Source organism: Manis javanica, chromosome 17, assembly GCF_040802235.1.
Source record: "Manis javanica isolate MJ-LG chromosome 17, MJ_LKY, whole genome shotgun sequence".
Lineage (NCBI taxonomy): Eukaryota > Metazoa > Chordata > Mammalia > Pholidota > Manidae > Manis > Manis javanica.
This window is the reverse complement of record NC_133172.1, coordinates 9,534,408-9,550,298: the sequence shown is the minus strand read 5'-3', so window position 1 is coordinate 9,550,298 and position 15,891 is coordinate 9,534,408. Positions and strand designations below refer to the sequence as shown.

At 51.5% G+C, this 15,891-nt stretch overlaps 1 protein-coding gene across 3 annotated transcripts in view; it reads left to right on the top strand.

Moving 5' to 3' along the window:
- MARK4 (microtubule affinity regulating kinase 4) overlaps positions 1-15,676 on the top strand; it is a 28,049-nt gene extending 12,373 nt beyond the window's left edge. For 2 of the 3 annotated variants that reach the window (XM_017650382.3, XM_073226534.1), the window contains exons 9-17: positions 1,618-1,737; positions 2,193-2,292; positions 3,542-3,651; positions 3,758-3,917; positions 6,447-6,664; positions 9,043-9,146; positions 11,253-11,531; positions 12,692-12,736; positions 14,379-15,676. In XM_017650382.3, coding sequence (XP_017505871.3) covers positions 1,618-1,737; positions 2,193-2,292; positions 3,542-3,651; positions 3,758-3,917; positions 6,447-6,664; positions 9,043-9,146; positions 11,253-11,531; positions 12,692-12,736; positions 14,379-14,715 — 1,473 coding nt within the window. In that variant the 3' untranslated portion in view covers positions 14,716-15,676. Of the gene's footprint in view, positions 1-1,617; positions 1,738-2,192; positions 2,293-3,541; positions 3,652-3,757; positions 3,918-6,446; positions 6,665-9,042; positions 9,147-11,252; positions 11,532-11,715; positions 11,796-12,691; positions 12,737-14,378 lie in introns of all 3 variants that reach the window. The other variant, XM_017650383.3, reaches the window with a different exon arrangement.
- Positions 15,677-15,891: the final 215 nt, after the last annotated feature.

Genomic DNA, 15,891 nt, shown 5'->3' with positions numbered 1-15,891 from the left:
CCCTTCACTGTCCAAGCAGCTGATCCCTCTGAGCCAGTCTCCCCTCTGTTCGGTGAGGACAGTAAGGTACCGGCCTCAGAGCAGCCATGGGAGGGGTCTGAGATCAGGCATGCACAGTGCTCCCTATCACAGAGTAATCTTTCTGAGCCCCAAGCATGAAGCCAGGAGGCCTCTGCAAAGCACTAGGCCAGCATCTCACCTGCCCCAGGCCCTTGTCACCTGCTGCTGTGTTGGTTTCCCTACCAGGCACCCCAAGCCTTGCTGGACAAAGGAGACATGCAGCTGGGGGCAGGTCCCAGCTCTGTCATTTCCATGCCAAGTAACATCGGACAAGTCCCTTTCTGAGCCTCAGTGCCCCCCCCCCCCATAAGATCGGGACATTAAGAGTATCTACTTACATCCAGAGCAAGTGTGCATTCTGGCATTTGGCCAGGGTATAACTCTTGGGAGCTGTTCTGGTGGTGATGGCCCGGTGGCTAGGTCTCACCATCACGTGACAGAGGTGGTGTGGTGCCGTGGTTACACAGCACAGGCCCTGGAGCTCAACTGTGTGCATTTGAATCCTGGCCCTGCCATTTTCTGCCTGCACATTCCTAGGGCCAGTGACTTAATTAACCTGTCTAGCTTTTCTTCTTCATCTGGAACATGGGCGTGAGAGCCCTGCTTGACAGCATTGCTGTGAACACAGACGTGATTTGCACAAAGCTTGTCCAACACTGCCCAGCACCGGGTGAGTGTCCTGAAGGTGGCACTTGTCATCATTAAATATTCACGACCCTTCGGGTTGTAATGATCTGCAGACCCAGGACGCTCCCCGGACACATGCCCCTTCCAGCCCTTTTAGGAGGATGCCCCAGAAAGGAGCTCCATCCCAGGAGACCCCCCCGCCTGTTCACCCACCCCCTCCATTTTCTGTCTCCCTCAGTTTGTTATTCAGGATAGAAGCAGCTCTCCTCGGTCTGCCATGCGAGGGAGCATCGAATTTATTTTCTCTTTCTTGGCAGGGCCCCTCATACAAAGCCCTTAAAAAAAAAGTGGCATATAAACATATAAATCAGTGCTCATCCTCTGAGGCAGCCAGGCCTCCTATTTCTTCAACAGGGGAGGGGAAAAGGAGGGAGGGGTGGGAGAAGGGCAGGATCCCCTCTCTGCTCCCCTTTTGTGAGCCTAGTATTTAAATAGCAGTTGTCCTGGCCAGATATGTGTTCGGCATTTTACTTCTATAAACTTGCGCTCTGGCCTGTGGCGTGGCTGCCGCAGTCCCTGTTTACAGATAAGTAGACTGACGCCCCAGATGGTGCCTTACCTGCCCACCTCCCTCCCCTCTTACCCAGCTTGCAGAATTTGCTTTCTCTGCAAGATTTCCTCCGAGTGAAAGTTATGTAGTTCAAGAAAAACTTTTTTTAAAACTTGTATCTAGTACTACATTCCTATTATAAAGATGGAGGATTGCGGCCAGGAGAGAATGGTAGAGTATTTCACGCCTCGCCAGGAATGACGCTCGGAGCTCCTGTCACTTCCGCCAGGACTGGGAGAAAGATGAGTGTGTGTGTGCGTGCGTGTGTCATGGGTGGGGAGCCGGGGTGGATCCCTCCCCCAGTAACGCCGTCCCCCCAGGAGCTGCGGGAGCGAGTCCTCAGAGGGAAGTACCGAGTCCCTTTCTACATGTCAACAGACTGTGAGAGTATCCTGCGGAGATTTTTGGTGCTGAACCCAGCTAAACGCTGTACTCTCGAGGTGAGCCCTCAGCCTCACAGCCCCGAAAGTTCAGCCTTCTGGCTCTTCAGTCTTCCTCTCCTGGGCCCACCTGCCCAAGATCCACTGCTGGAAGGGGGCGGGGCAGGCAGCCCGGAAAAGGCTCCCAGGCCCGTCCTGACGCCACCCCCCACAGACTCGCCCACTCCCCACCATGCCAGTAATTAGCTAATGAGCTCCTAGGGTAATTACAGGGTGCTGGGGACCCAGATGATGCAGAGGAGGGAGGGTGACATCGGGAGGCTCTGCCAGGGGGGCTGGGGGTGGGGCAAGGAGGTGCTAGCTCTCAGGAAGGCCTCGATTCTGGGGTGTTAGGAGGTGGGGAGCAGGGCAGGGAGCACCCACTCAGTGGCCTGACTGGGACGTTGGGAGCGGTATTCTTCCCAGTTTCTTCTGACGTGTCTCTCCCTTCCTTCTCTTGTGCCCGATTACTGCAGCAAATCATGAAAGACAAATGGATCAACATCGGCTATGAGGGTGAGGAGCTGAAGCCTTACACAGAGCCTGAGGAGGACTTTGGGGACACCAAGCGAATCGGTGAGGGTCAGGGAGAGCAGGTGCCCCAGCTCTGCAGAGCCAGGGGTACGAGCTTCCTGCTACCTGCCCCTGTGGTTGGTGCATCAGAGAAGTTCACAAGACAATTAGAGGGAGCAGAGAAGTCCGGGCTTCACAGCCTGTGCAGCTCCCTTCAACTGTGTGATCCTGAGCAAGTGGCTTCCCCTCTCTGTGATTCTGTCCCCTCATCTGTAAAATGGGATGATCATAGAACTTATCTTAGAGTCTCTCTGAATATTAAATGAGTTCATCTACATAAAGCCCTTTTATTAGGTGTGGAATCAGTGCCAGTGTACATTAGCTTTGACTGTTACTTTCAGAAGTAGTTTGGGCACAAGTCATCAGTAATCTGCATGTTTGGGAAGAGCCCCTACATTGGCACGTGCCTTACCCACCAACCCTTTGGTTCCCATTCTTCCAGCCTGGGACCCTTGAACTCTTGACCCCTAAAGCATTAGCCCTGGAAGAGCCCTTAGGAGCCACCCAGTAACCCTCCATTCTACAGCTGAGGAGACAGAGGCCACCATCAGAGCTGGCTACATTAATCAGGACTTTCGTTGTTGCAAGTATCAGAAAACCAAGCTATTCTGGCTTAAACCGGTTAATAATACTGGGTCGAACCATTTGAAATTGTTATTTTTATAGGTCAAAAATTTTCAACAGCAGCAGTTTCATATGGGCTAAGCTAATAATGATGTTACTCATTCACATAACCAGGGTGTGGCAGCCTTCAGGCACAGCTGGATTCAGGTGCTCAGAGACAGTCGTTGGGAATCTTTTCAGTGGTGGCTTCTTGCCCAGCTCTCCCCACAGGAGCAAGGTGGCAACAGCTGTATCCTAGTGGCCTGAACACCCCATCAGGAGGAGAGACCGATTCCCTACTGTTCCAGGAGAAACCCTAGACTGGTGCCCATTGGCTACCCCTGAGCCAATTAGTTTGGCCAGAAATGGGTCACGTGCCCACCCTGAACCAATTAGTGTGGCTTTGGGGATGGAGCATTCTGATGGGCCAGAACTGGGTTCTGTACCTGTCCTGAGGCTTGGAGCAGGCAGGAGTCAGCTGGGTGACGTGACAGGGAAGAAATATTCTAAGGAAAATCAGGGTGCTGCTGGCAGAAGCGGGAGTGGGATACTGGACAGGCCCAAGAGCAGGTCTCGCTATCTGATGTGGAAACCAGTAAAAGGGAAGGGTCTGGAGAGTCTGAACTTCCTCTCCATCCCCCTCTCCCAGAGGTGATGGTGGGTATGGGCTACACTCGAGAAGAAATTAAAGAGGCCTTGACCAGCCAGAAGTACAACGAAGTGACTGCCACCTACCTCCTGCTGGGCAGGAAGACTGAGGTCAGAAGGTGCCAGGGGCACTTGGGATGCATGATGCCTGGGGTGGAGGGACATCTGGGGCAGAGGGGACAGGGGCTGAGGTACCTCATCTGTTGTCCTCTTGCAGGAGGGTGGGGACCGGGGCACCCCGGGGCTGGCACTGGCACGGGTGCGGGCGCCCAGCGACACCACCAATGGAACAAGTTCCAGCAAAGGCACCAGCCACAGCAAAGGGCAGCGGAGCTCTTCCTCCACCTACCACCGCCAGCGCAGGCATAGTGACTTCTGTGAGTAGGGCCCCACACCCTCACCCGCCATCCCTGCCCCAAGGCCTCAGACTGGCACTGGGTCAGGGTTCTCTGGCTGGCAAGCAACAGAAATCTTCTGGAGCCAACTTCAGTGAAGGGTAGAACTTTTATACAGATGTAGGGACATTACATGGAACTTAGAAGCAGGAATGCACAGCCAGGGTCAGGAAGGGATTAGAAACAGGACAAGCAGCCAGACCCAGAGCATACACTCTCTGTGTCTTGCTTCCTTTCCGCTCATCTAGTTTTTCCTTTCTTACTTAACTCACCTTTTTTCCCCAGTCTTTCAGATTTTTTACATTTCAGTTTTAGAGACCAGCCCAAATGGGAGCTGGAATCCCTTTGGCCCACTTGTCAGGGATAAAGTTCTGATATCAGGGCCCTGTTGGGATTAATCCACTGTGATTGGGACACATTGTACAAAGTGGCTGCTGATAACCTGCTCTTTGGCCTCTCCACACTGAAATGAAGGGAGGCCCTTACTAGTGGAAAAGGGCAGGGGAGACACCTAATTGTTCTGTGCCTGAAAGATAATCTCATCCCCTGTAGAAAATAAAGTAGATTCCACCACCACCACCACCACACAGACATGGAAACTTCCAAAAGACCTCTCACCTGCACCTTCATCAAATATTAATCCTCTCTGTTATTTTTAACAGCTTTATTGACATGTAATTCATGTACCATGTATTTCACCCATTCAAAGTGCACAACTCAGTCATGTTAGTATCTTCATAGAGTTGTGCATCCATCACCACAATCAATTTTAGAACAGTTTCATCAGCCCGAAAAGAAATTCCACAGCCCTTAGCAATCAGCCCAACCCACTGTCCCCCACCCACCCCACCTGCCCCTGACAGCTATTAATCTATTATGTGTCTCTGCAGATTTTCCTATTCTGGAAATTTCATATAAATGGAATTATATAATAGATGGCCTTTGGGGTCTGGCCTCTTTCACTTAGCAAAATGTTTTCAAGGTCAATCCATGTTTTAGCATGGATCAGTACTTTATTCTTTTTCGTGGGCAAATAATATTCCATTTCATGGATATACCACCGTTGTTTATCCATCTGTCAGCTGGTGGGCAGCTGAGCTGTTTCTACCTTTTGGCTATTGTGAATAATGCTGCTATGAACTTACATGTAGCAGTGTTTGTGTGGATGTATGTTTTCATTTCTCTTGGGTAGACACCCAGGAGAGCCACTGGTGAGTCATACGGTGACTCAGCATCTAACAGTCTGAGAAACTGCCAGGGTGGTCTCCGACTCTGTTGTTTTTGCAGCCCCACTTCTTGCCAGGGATGAGGTTGTTCACTCTGGGATGGGCACTGGCACAGGGAGAGGCGGGATGTCAGGGACTCAGCATCAGTCCCAACTAAGCTGCGAGTGTGGCTTCTGTAGGGTCAAGCTCTTCCCCTCCCCTGGGTCTCCTTTTCTCCATCCACCTATAAAAGAGCAAGATAGGCCTAGAAAGTTCCTAAGAAGCTTGTGACTCCAATATTCTTTGGTTAGAATGTGGCAACCTTTAGAAACCCCACATGGAGCCCTTTGTGGTTCCAGGGGTTCTCGGGATGAAGGATTGTTGGCGGGTGCACCATGTCCGTCCTTGTAGAGTCGTTATGGTTTGGGGACTCTTGGGCATTAAGGTTCCTGAGGACTTAACACCCAGAAGTTGTGTCTCAAGTTCTAGAACATGTTTACCCCTGGTTCTAAAGCCATATATTCCTAAGATGTTCCAAGGAGCAATATTTGTTGTTTTGTTTTTGAAATTAATACAATCACATCCTTCAAAATTTGATAGTATGAAAAGGGCAGATAATTAAAAAAGTTTTCATCTAACACATTTGTCCTAGGGTCCAGTTCTCCAGCCACTGTTACCAGTTTTACATAAATTCTTTTGGGGAGATTTTATTCATATATATTAAATATATAAGGAAATAGATGAGGAAGAGAAAGAGAGAAAGAGAAGAGATGGGTATATAATACAATACTAATATTAATATGCTGTAAAGATAATATGAATATTTTTAAATATATTCATATCATACATAAGTAAATATAGATAAATAGATACACACTTTTCCCCTCTTTTTACACAAATGATAGATGTCATCCCTTGCTTTTTCTGCTTCACGGTCTGTCTTGAAATTGATGTCATTTTGATACGTAAAGAATAGCCTCCTTCTTTACATCTGCATAGTATTGGGTCACATGGAAATATCCTGACTTATTTGGCCATTCCCCAGTAAGGGGCGTTCAGGCTATTCCCAGTCTTTTTGGCCTTAAAAAAAAGAATGATGCAGTGAATGACCTGCTCGTGCATTCTGTCGTTTATGTGGAGTTTCTGAGGCATCTGTCCAAATGCCTTCATCATTTGGACAGATATTATCAGAGTGGCCTACACCGATTGTAGCCTATACGAGGAATTCTAAGTTCTATGGATCACCTAGAGTAGGATCTGGCATTCCCAGGTGACTCCAACCCTAACTGTCCCCTCCCTCCACCAGGTGGCCCATCGCCCGCACCCCTGCACCCCAAGCGTAGCCCAACCAGCACGGGGGAGGCAGAACTGAAGGAGGAGCGCCTGCCAGGCCGGAAGGCAAGCTGCAGTGCAGCGGGAAGCGGGAGCCGAGGGCTGCCCCCCTCCAGCCCCATGGTCAGCAGTGCCCACAACCCCAACAAGGCAGAAATCCCAGAGCGGCGGAAGGACAGCACGAGCACCCCTGTGAGTGGTCGGGGTTGGTGCAGGGCCAGGGGTGCGACCGCCATGGCCCTGCCTGCAAATGTGACCTGGCTCACGTTTTCCAGACCCTGCCGTTTCCCATCCTGTTCCGTAGGCCACCACACAGGACTCCCTGTATATTCATTCATTCATTCATTCACTCCACAGACAGTTGAGTGCACTCTTTGCCTGAGCTTATGCTTCTTTCTGACACTGAACCCTAATTTATACAGTGTCAGAAAGAAGCACGATTCTTGTTTAAGGCAGAAAGGATTTATTTTTTATTTTATTTTGTTTTTATTAAGGTATTATTGATATACACTTTTATGAAGATCTCACATGAAAAACAATGTGGTTACTACATTCACTCATATTATCGAGTCCCCCTCATACCCCATTGAAGTCACTGTCCATCAGTGTAGTAAGATGTCACAGAGTCACTATTTGCTTTCTCTGTGCTACACTGTCTTCCCCATGATCCCCCCCACACCATGTGAGGCAGAAAGGATTTAATACAATGAGTTATTAGGTGCTTACAACATTGTAGGAAGAGCTAGGGGAGCAGGCAGTGGACCTACAGGACCTACAGGAATGATACATCAACACAGCAGAACTGACCCACTAGGGGAGCTGCCACCTCCGAGGCTGCCCCTGGCACTGTTAAATTCAAGAATATATGGTCATAGCTGCAACCCAAGACTCAGAAACTTCTTCCTCCCCGAGAAGGGCCCCTTGGTACCCACGGGTCAGGAGAATGGGCACTGTGGCTCTGCTGAAGAAAAGACTCTCATCTCGGGACCTTGCCTATGTGAGCAGAAGAGGACAAGAAGGTGGCTGCCACCCCACTTTCCACCTTCCAGATCTTCATGTGTGCAGAGGTTGGCAAAACCCATTCACATGCAGAACCTGAGCTGCAGAGGAATCTGGAGAACAGAATATTTGGCTTTCCTGCCTCTGCAGCTCCCTGGAAGGAGAGGTTGTGGGGACATCAGGAAACAAGGCTGGAGGCAGGTTATAGGAAAGTGGTCAGGACTCTGAAGCCACTCAGACCAGAGTCGGAATGCCATTGATAAGCTGTGACTTCACCTCTCTGAGCTTCAGTATTCTACCCTGTGAAATGGGCACATCAGAGAACTTGGGTTGTTTTGAAGAGCTTGTTAAAATCTTGTACATAAAGTACTTTGCGCCATGCCTGGCTCAGTAAGCGCCCAATGAATGACATCTATCGTTAAAATAAATGCACACCTTAAGAACCTAGAAAAGGAGCAGCAAGTTGGCCCCCAGAAAAAGTAGAAGGAAGGAAATAATAAAGAGAGTAAATCAATAAAGGAGAAGACATGTACACCAGAGAAAATCAACAAAGCTTGAAAGTTAGTTCCTGAAGAGATTAATGAAATCGGTGGACCGCCTAGCAAAACTGATCATGAAAAAAAAAAGCACCGCAGACACAAAGTACTAATATCAGAAATGAAAAAGAAAACTATATTCTAACATTAAAAGATAGTAAAAATGTATTCGGAGCTACCTTATGCCAATAAATTTGACAACATAGATGAAGCGGATGGATGTCTTTAAAACCACAATTTGCCAAAACCGATATGCGAAGAAATAAAAAACATGAACAGTTCTTATATTCTTGTTAAAGAAATTGAACATGTAATGTAAAACTTTCCCACAAAGAAAATTCCAGACCCAGATGGCTCCAACTGGTGGAATCCTTCCAAACATTGAAAGAAGAAATAATCAGAGGACACAAAATGAAGGATCACTTCCCAGCACATTTTGTGAGGTGACACAATCCTGATGTCTATCCCCTGTCCTTGGAGAGCTCATAGTCCAGTGCAGGGTGGGGACGCACCTGCGAGCAGACACTGAGGACACAAAGTGACCAAGGCTGCAGCGGAAAACAGGGAGGCACACCTGACTCAGCCTGGGGCCGGGGGTGGGGGTATAACATGAACTGACACCTGAAGGCGTGAGTCAGGGGAAAGGTAGGAGGAATTTCCAAGCAGGTGACAGCCTGAGCAAGGACTAAGCGGAGACACAAGTGTGGCATGAGTAAGTATGTTTAAAAAAAAATTCCGTGGCTGGAGTACTGAGGGAGGGAAGAGCTGGGAGAACGAGGCGGACAAAGCTGCTCCCTGGAAACCGTCCCTCTCCTCGCTGCTCGGTGGCCTCCCCTGCCTCTTAGCCTACATTGCTGGGTGGCCCAGTAACCTTTCATGTCTCAGCCCTTTGCCTGGAGTAAACCGTCCCCTCTTCCCTCTTGGTTCACCGCCCCCCCTGCCTTGTGCCTAAGGAGGGAGGCCAGAGAGGGTAAGAGGGGAGTTGAAGGGTGTCCCTTTACTCCCTCACTCCCCTCCTGGGCATGTCTCCCACAGAACAACCTCCCTCCCAGCATGATGACCCGCAGAAACACCTACGTTTGCACAGAACGCCCAGGGGCCGAGCGCCCATCCCTGTTGCCAAATGGCAAAGAAAACAGGTATGGGGGGGAGTCAACACTGGGGAGGAGGGTGTAGGTGAGCAGGGCCCCCCTTCATCTAAGATGATGGACGTTGTGGGGTGGGGGCCCCAGGGGGACTGGGTAGTATGTGCGTCTGTCTGCCCCTTGCAGAATCTCCCTACGTCCTCCCCGCCTAGAATCCCCCCCCCTGAAAATCCTGCCCTCTTAATTAATTAGTCATCAGCATCAGGAAAGCAGTCCGCCCTGTTCTCCGCCTACGAGCCTTGGGAACCTGAGTTGATTTTTTTTTTTTGAATGATCAATTTTTAGAACTTGAAAGAAGCCCCAGAATGTCACAGCTTCAACAGCCTCTGGTTGGCTGTTTCTCAGACTTGCTTGCTGGAGGCTGTTGGGTGTCTTTCAGCCGGCAAGCAGAGAAACCAGTGCAGACTGACTGGAGCATGAAAAGGAGTTGAATTAGTTCACATCACGGTTCACGTCCAGGAGCAGGGCAGGCTTTGGGCAGATGATGCCCTTGCCCACCAGGAGTGTAGGGCAGGACGCCAAGGTGCACTCTGGGAAGCGCCTGATACAGGGGTGCAGGTGGCTCAGTTTGGCAGGGGCAGGATGATGGGGTGGTTGAAAGCAGTGATGCTGTGCCCACTTGGTTCTGAGCCCAAATCTTGCCTCTGCACTTTGCTAGCAGGATGACCTTTGGCAAGTATCTGAGCCTCCATTTCCTCTGTAGGATGGGGCTGATGTTCTCTGCCTCCAGGCCCCATTAGAGGGAGCCAGTGGAGATCAGGTGTGTCCTGTACCTGACACAGAGTCTGAGACATAGTAGCTATTTGATGAATGAGAGTTTATTTCATGGTTATTAAATAAAAATAATGGGGAACATTCATTAAGCAGTAACCATGTGCCAGGCCTCCGCGTGTATTATTGAATGCCCCTAAAGAGTCTGTGAAGTAGATACTGGTGTCTCCATTTTACAGCTGAAGACATAAGGCACAGAGAGGCCAGGCCCTAAGTAACTCGTCCAAGGCGGTACAGCTGGTAAATCAAGGAGCAAAGATTCCAGACTCTCAAATCTGTATTACCACTATCATGCGTGTCAAAAGACTGTATCATTTAGACTGTAGACTCAGCTGGTATAACAGAGACCCCAAGGTACAGTGTCTTAAAGGAGATGGAGGTTTAGTCTTCTGTGATGTAAACCTTCAGAGGGAGGCAGGCAGGGTCCAAGGACCCAGAGTGATTCTGCCAAACTCAACACGAGGCTCCAGCACTGGGTTCCAGACGACTGCACCGATGCCACCATCTCCCAACTAGCAAGAAAGATGGAAAGAGAGTGGAGTGCCCACTGCATTCTCTTTTAGAGGCATGACTTGGAAACGATACGGAGTACTTCTGTTTGCCCGTTGGCCGGAGCAAGTCACATGATCATCCTAGCTGCAAGAGAGCCTGGGAAATGTAGTCTCCTGGGTGGCCATGTACACTGCCCATACTCTTAGGTGGATTCTGGGGGAGAGAAAGAGGCATCTGCCACAGTCCGGGTCCGTCTTTGAGATCCAGACTGGTCCTGGAGTCCCTGGAAGGATAGAAATCATAGGTCTGGTGCTTGCTGTCAGGACTGAAGGTCAGAGGGGCTGGAGGAGGGTCTTGGGAAAGTAGAGCCACCACTGCCACAACATCTTGAGAGAATTAGGAAGGGAGTCTCAAAAATTGTCAGTGAATATAGAAACCCTTGACACATCTATTCCTTTCCCGAATGTGGGTAATGAAAAGTTCAGATAACAAAGTGTTTACAAAGATGATTTTGTTTCTGGGGTTTGGATGGTAAATAGCAAGGGATTCATCCAAAAATGTACTTGAGTTGATTCATTTGCTGATTTTGGAGAGGGGAGAGTTGGTACGGGGACAGTTGGGAGTGGGTCAAGTTTGAAGGAGGGATGACTTCGGAGGGGAGAGGAGTTGGGAAAGTCATACCGGGCTTGTATAGTACAGGCCTGCACACCTGTATGCGGCAGCCCTGGCTCTGAGATCTAGGTTGGTTGAGGTTTCTGGTCTCAGGAGAGGGCCAGAAGGACTAGGGCCTTGGCCTTCCTTGAGCTTCTGCCCTGACTTGTCCCTTTCTGCCCACAGCTCGGGTACCCCTCGGGTGCCCCCTGCCTCCCCATCCAGTCACAGCCTGGCTCCCCCTTCGGGGGAGCGGAGCCGCCTGGCACGAGGCTCCACCATCCGCAGCACCTTCCACGGTGGCCAGGTCCGGGACCGGCGAGCAGGGGGCGGGGGAGGCGGGGGCGTGCAGAACGGGCCCCCTGCCTCTCCCACCCTGGCCCATGAGGCCACACCCCTGCCCACTGGGCGGCCCCGCCCCACCACCAACCTCTTCACCAAGCTGACCTCCAAACTGACCCGAAGGTGAGCCCCATGGGACATGGGGGGCGAGAGGCAGGGACAGGGACAGCGGGGCCTAACCTATCTTCTATTCTGCTCTACCTCCTGTACCCCCACATCATCGCTGCTGCCACCTCCTCCTCGCCCTTCCCCTCCTCCTCCTCCTCCTCCTCTTCTGTCACCGCTCACCTCCCTCCTCACACTGCAGGGTTACCCTCGATCCCTCTAAACGGCAGAATTCTAACCGCTGTGTTTCGGGCGCCTCTCTGCCCCAGGGATCCAAGATCAGTAAGTCCCATCCTCCTCCACTCTCCCTGGCTCTGCTTCCCAGTCTGCATGTCTGATCTGGGGGTGGGGGAATGAGGGAGGGGGCGCTCTGTGAATTGGTGTCAGAGTCCGTATGTGGGTTCTGGTGGTTCATTTTATTCATTTAGTAAACAATAGTCTGGCCTCTGGAGCCAGACTCCCAGGGCTCAGACCCCAGCTCTGCTGAGTGAGTGGCCTTGAGCAAGTTAACCTCTCTGGGCCTCACTTTCCTCTTCTGTAAAATGGGGATAGCAATAACAGCCCCTTCCTCATAGGGCTACTGTGCCGACTATATGAGGCGATGATTGGACTGAGCTTAGAATGTTGCCTTAGAAAATGCTTTATAAATGCTTGCTATTACTGTTCATGGAGTGCCTACTGTGTGCCTGGCACCATCCTAGGCCCTGGAGTAGAGAGTGAACAAAATATATAAAATCCATGCCCAGACAGAGCCAACTCTATTAGAGGGCCCAGACAATAAATAAGTACTAAAAAGAAAAACAGCAGGGAGGGGGTCAGAGACATGGGGAAGGGATGGTGCAGTTGTAAGTGGGACAGGCCTCACTAATGTGTCATTTGAGCAAAGCCTGAAGAGTACGGGTATGTGTGTGTTTCTCTGCCCTCCCACCTTTCTTTTTTGTCTTACAAATTCTTCGGTATCTTTCCTATGACCTGCACTAACCATTTCCAAACGGGCTTCCCTTCTGGGCATGGGGGGGAAATCAAATTCTGACTCGCATTCCTCCCCAGCCCAGCTTCAGCCAATGGGGAGGGACCAGGGCTAAGGCAGGGCTGCTCAGAGCCCTGGAGGCAGTGGGTTGGGGGAGGGGGCTCCCTATGTCCAGATTAGACATCCTGTCCCCACTCCCCTCCCCTAGGGTCTCAGACGAACCTGAGAGAATCGGGGGACCTGAGGTCACAAGGTGAGTGCATGTGCCTACCCTGGACTGCCCCACCAGCCCCTCTCCCTTTGCCTGCCCCAGACCCCACTGGCGTCAGCACCTCTGCTCATTCCCCCCAGACCCTCAGATGGGACCTTAGCCTTGCCCTCGAAGGCCAGCTTCCTGAAATGCCCCATGACCCTCCCTCCAGTGCCAGCCCCTCTTCCCTCCCCCTGCCCCAGTGATTTCCTCTCATTTCCGCCCCCATCCCTGAGCACCGTCCCTTGACCATCTTTAAGTTCATCCTTTCCCATCTATAACCACCACTTGCCCCAGTTGACCCCGCACCTCCTTTCCTTTCTTATCCAATGAGGCACAACAGTTGTTGGCCAGCAGGTGGCAAACATCTGTACAGCCCCAGATGGTAAATAGTTCAGACTTTGAGGGCCAGCTAATCGTTGGCACACCTATTCAGCTCTGCAACTATAGTGCAAAAGCAGCCATATTCAACACAAAAACAAATGGCTGTGGCAGTATTCCAAGAAAAATTCACAAAAACGAGCAGTACTCTGTCCAGCCCTGCTTCAGTTTGGCATAATACTGGTGTGGAGACCCCAATGGAAATAAAGAGCCTTCAAGAGTCTCCTCCAAAGTTCCAACAGTCACAGAACTGACTCTCATTGGTTGAAACTGGGTCATATGTATGTCCCTAAACCAATGCCTGTGGTCAGAGGGCTGGAGTACTCTGATTGGTCAGGTCTGGTCATATGCTTATCTTTAGACCAATCACAGCAACTAGGAACAATGCTCTGCCTAGAACTGAATCACGTGCTCACCCTTGGGACTGAGCCCAATCTGTCCCCACCTAAACCAGAAAGACTAGATTAGTAAAGCTTCCTGAGAGGAACAGTTGATACTTAAGGCGGGACATTCCTTTATTGTGCAGGGATTTCTCATACGTTGCAGAACATGTCCCTGAACCATCCCCACCCCCAGCCTAATAAATGCCAATGGTGCTCCCATACCAACACACTCTAATAATTTTAAAAAAAGCAGAAATGTCCAAATACCCCTTGGAGGATAGTGTTCTTTGAGGTGAGAACCCCTGATCTTAGAAGGAGGAGGTTGGCCCTCCAAAGAAAAGTGATCATGTGTCAGCAGAAGTGGGTTATATTAGGAAATAAGCCAAGTTGCTATCGCAAATAGACTCCAAAATACAGACAAGGATAGATTTGTCTCTCACACAAAACCATGTGGCCAGGCCAGGCTGGGAGAACCACACTGTGCCATGAGGTCACCCAGGTCCCCAGGATTCTTACATCCCCGTCTGTTAACACCCTGGCCGCCTCACAGTGAGGCTGGCTCATTCGGCAGCAGAGACCAGCTCACAGGAGGTGGAGCAAGAGTCCAGGACAGGCAGTTTCCTTCCAAGGAGGTTAAGTGGAGCTGTTCGCTTCACTTCTGCTCACATCCGGGGATTTGGAGGCCAACCGTGCCCGGCTGCAGGGGAAGCGGGGACATGTGGTCTTGCGCTGGGCAGCTCTGTATGCAGCTGACACTGTCCCTGGGGTAAAAGAGGGAAATGGGTTTTTAGGGGGCATGTTGGAGGCTGTCCCAGAGTGGGAACAGTGGGTTAGCTTCCTCCTCTCTCCCGTCTTTGATCCCGAATATCTTCCCACTTCAGTTGCCATCTACCTTGGTATCAAACGGAAACCGCCCCCCGGCTACTCCGATTCCCCTGGAGTGTGAAGCTGACCAGCTCGCGCCCGCCCGAGGCCCTGATGGCAGCTCTGCGCCAGGCCACAGCGGCCGCCCGCTGCCGCTGCCGCCAGCCACAGCCGTTCCTGCTGGCCTGCCTGCACGGGGGTGCGGGCGGGCCCGAGCCCCTGTCCCACTTCGAAGTGGAGGTCTGTCAGCTGCCCCGGCCCGGCCTGCGGGGAGTTCTCTTCCGCCGCGTGGCGGGCACCGCCCTGGCCTTCCGCACCCTGGTCACCCGCATCTCCAACGACCTCGAGCTCTGAGCCGCCACGGCCTGGGTCCCCTCCTCTTCCTCGTTCCCTCACTTCTACAGGAGGGAAAGGAGTCAGGGAGGGGATTCGCCCTGTGCGGTCACCTCAGTTTCCCTGAATTCAGTTTGGGGGCAGATTGTCCCCTGTGCTGTTCTCCGGGCCGCTCGGCATGAGAGAGGAGTGAGGGGCTTGGCGGGGGGGGGGCTGGCACCTTCCTGGACCCTCCAGCCGTCCCGGCCCGGTTCTCACCTTGCCTTGGGGCACCTGAGGAGACTATGCGGGCAGGGCAGGGGCAGAAAGGGAAACTAAGGAAACTCTTCCATTCTCCCCAACAGCCCAAGAATTAGGCCTTGGGCAGGGGCAGGAAGGGTTGCTGAGCCTCAAGACTGGAGAATCTGGGGGGCTGGGAGTGGGGGTCAGAGAGGCAGATTTCTTCCCTTTCCCCACCTTCATGCTCGAACCCCCCTCCCTGCCCCAGGCTGGCGCGGGGCACTTTGTACAAATCCTTGTAAATACCCCCACACCCTCTCCTCTGCAGAGATCTCTTGAGGAGCTGCCGCTGTCACCTCCGGTTTTTAAGTTATTACACCCCGTCCCCCCTCCTGTCAGCCCCCTCACCTGCAGCCTGTTGCCCAATAAACTTAGGAGAGTCCCCCTCCCCCATGCTGGCCCTGGGCTTTTCCTTCCCTGCCCTCTCCTGCAAGTGAGATTAGGAGGAGGTGTGTGACTTTGGGCCAGTGGCTTCTCTCTGAGCCTCGGTTTTCTTATCTGCCAAATAGGAGCAGTGGGGGTGTGAGGGTCAAGGATGATTCTGGCAGAGGGCAGGACAGAACTTGGCCTCATCCCTGAGGCCCTCACTTCCTCTATGGTCCCCTCTTCGTCCACTCACATGCCCACCCACATGTTATACTGGGCTCTCAGCCACTTCTTACTCCAGTAGTACATATATTCAATAAACAGTCATTGACCGGTGCCTACTCCATGCCAGGCCCAGTGCTGGACACGGAGACACAAGAAGCCCCTGTCTACACGGGACATGAGCTCTGACACAAACAGGAAAAAATAACTTGCTTTGGGGAGTCCAGAAGATAAAAGATTTGGGGGGTCGGGGAAAGCACTCCAGAGGAACTGATGCCAGAGTTGGGCTTTGAAAGATGAGTAGTAATTGATAAGTACTGGTTATCCCCT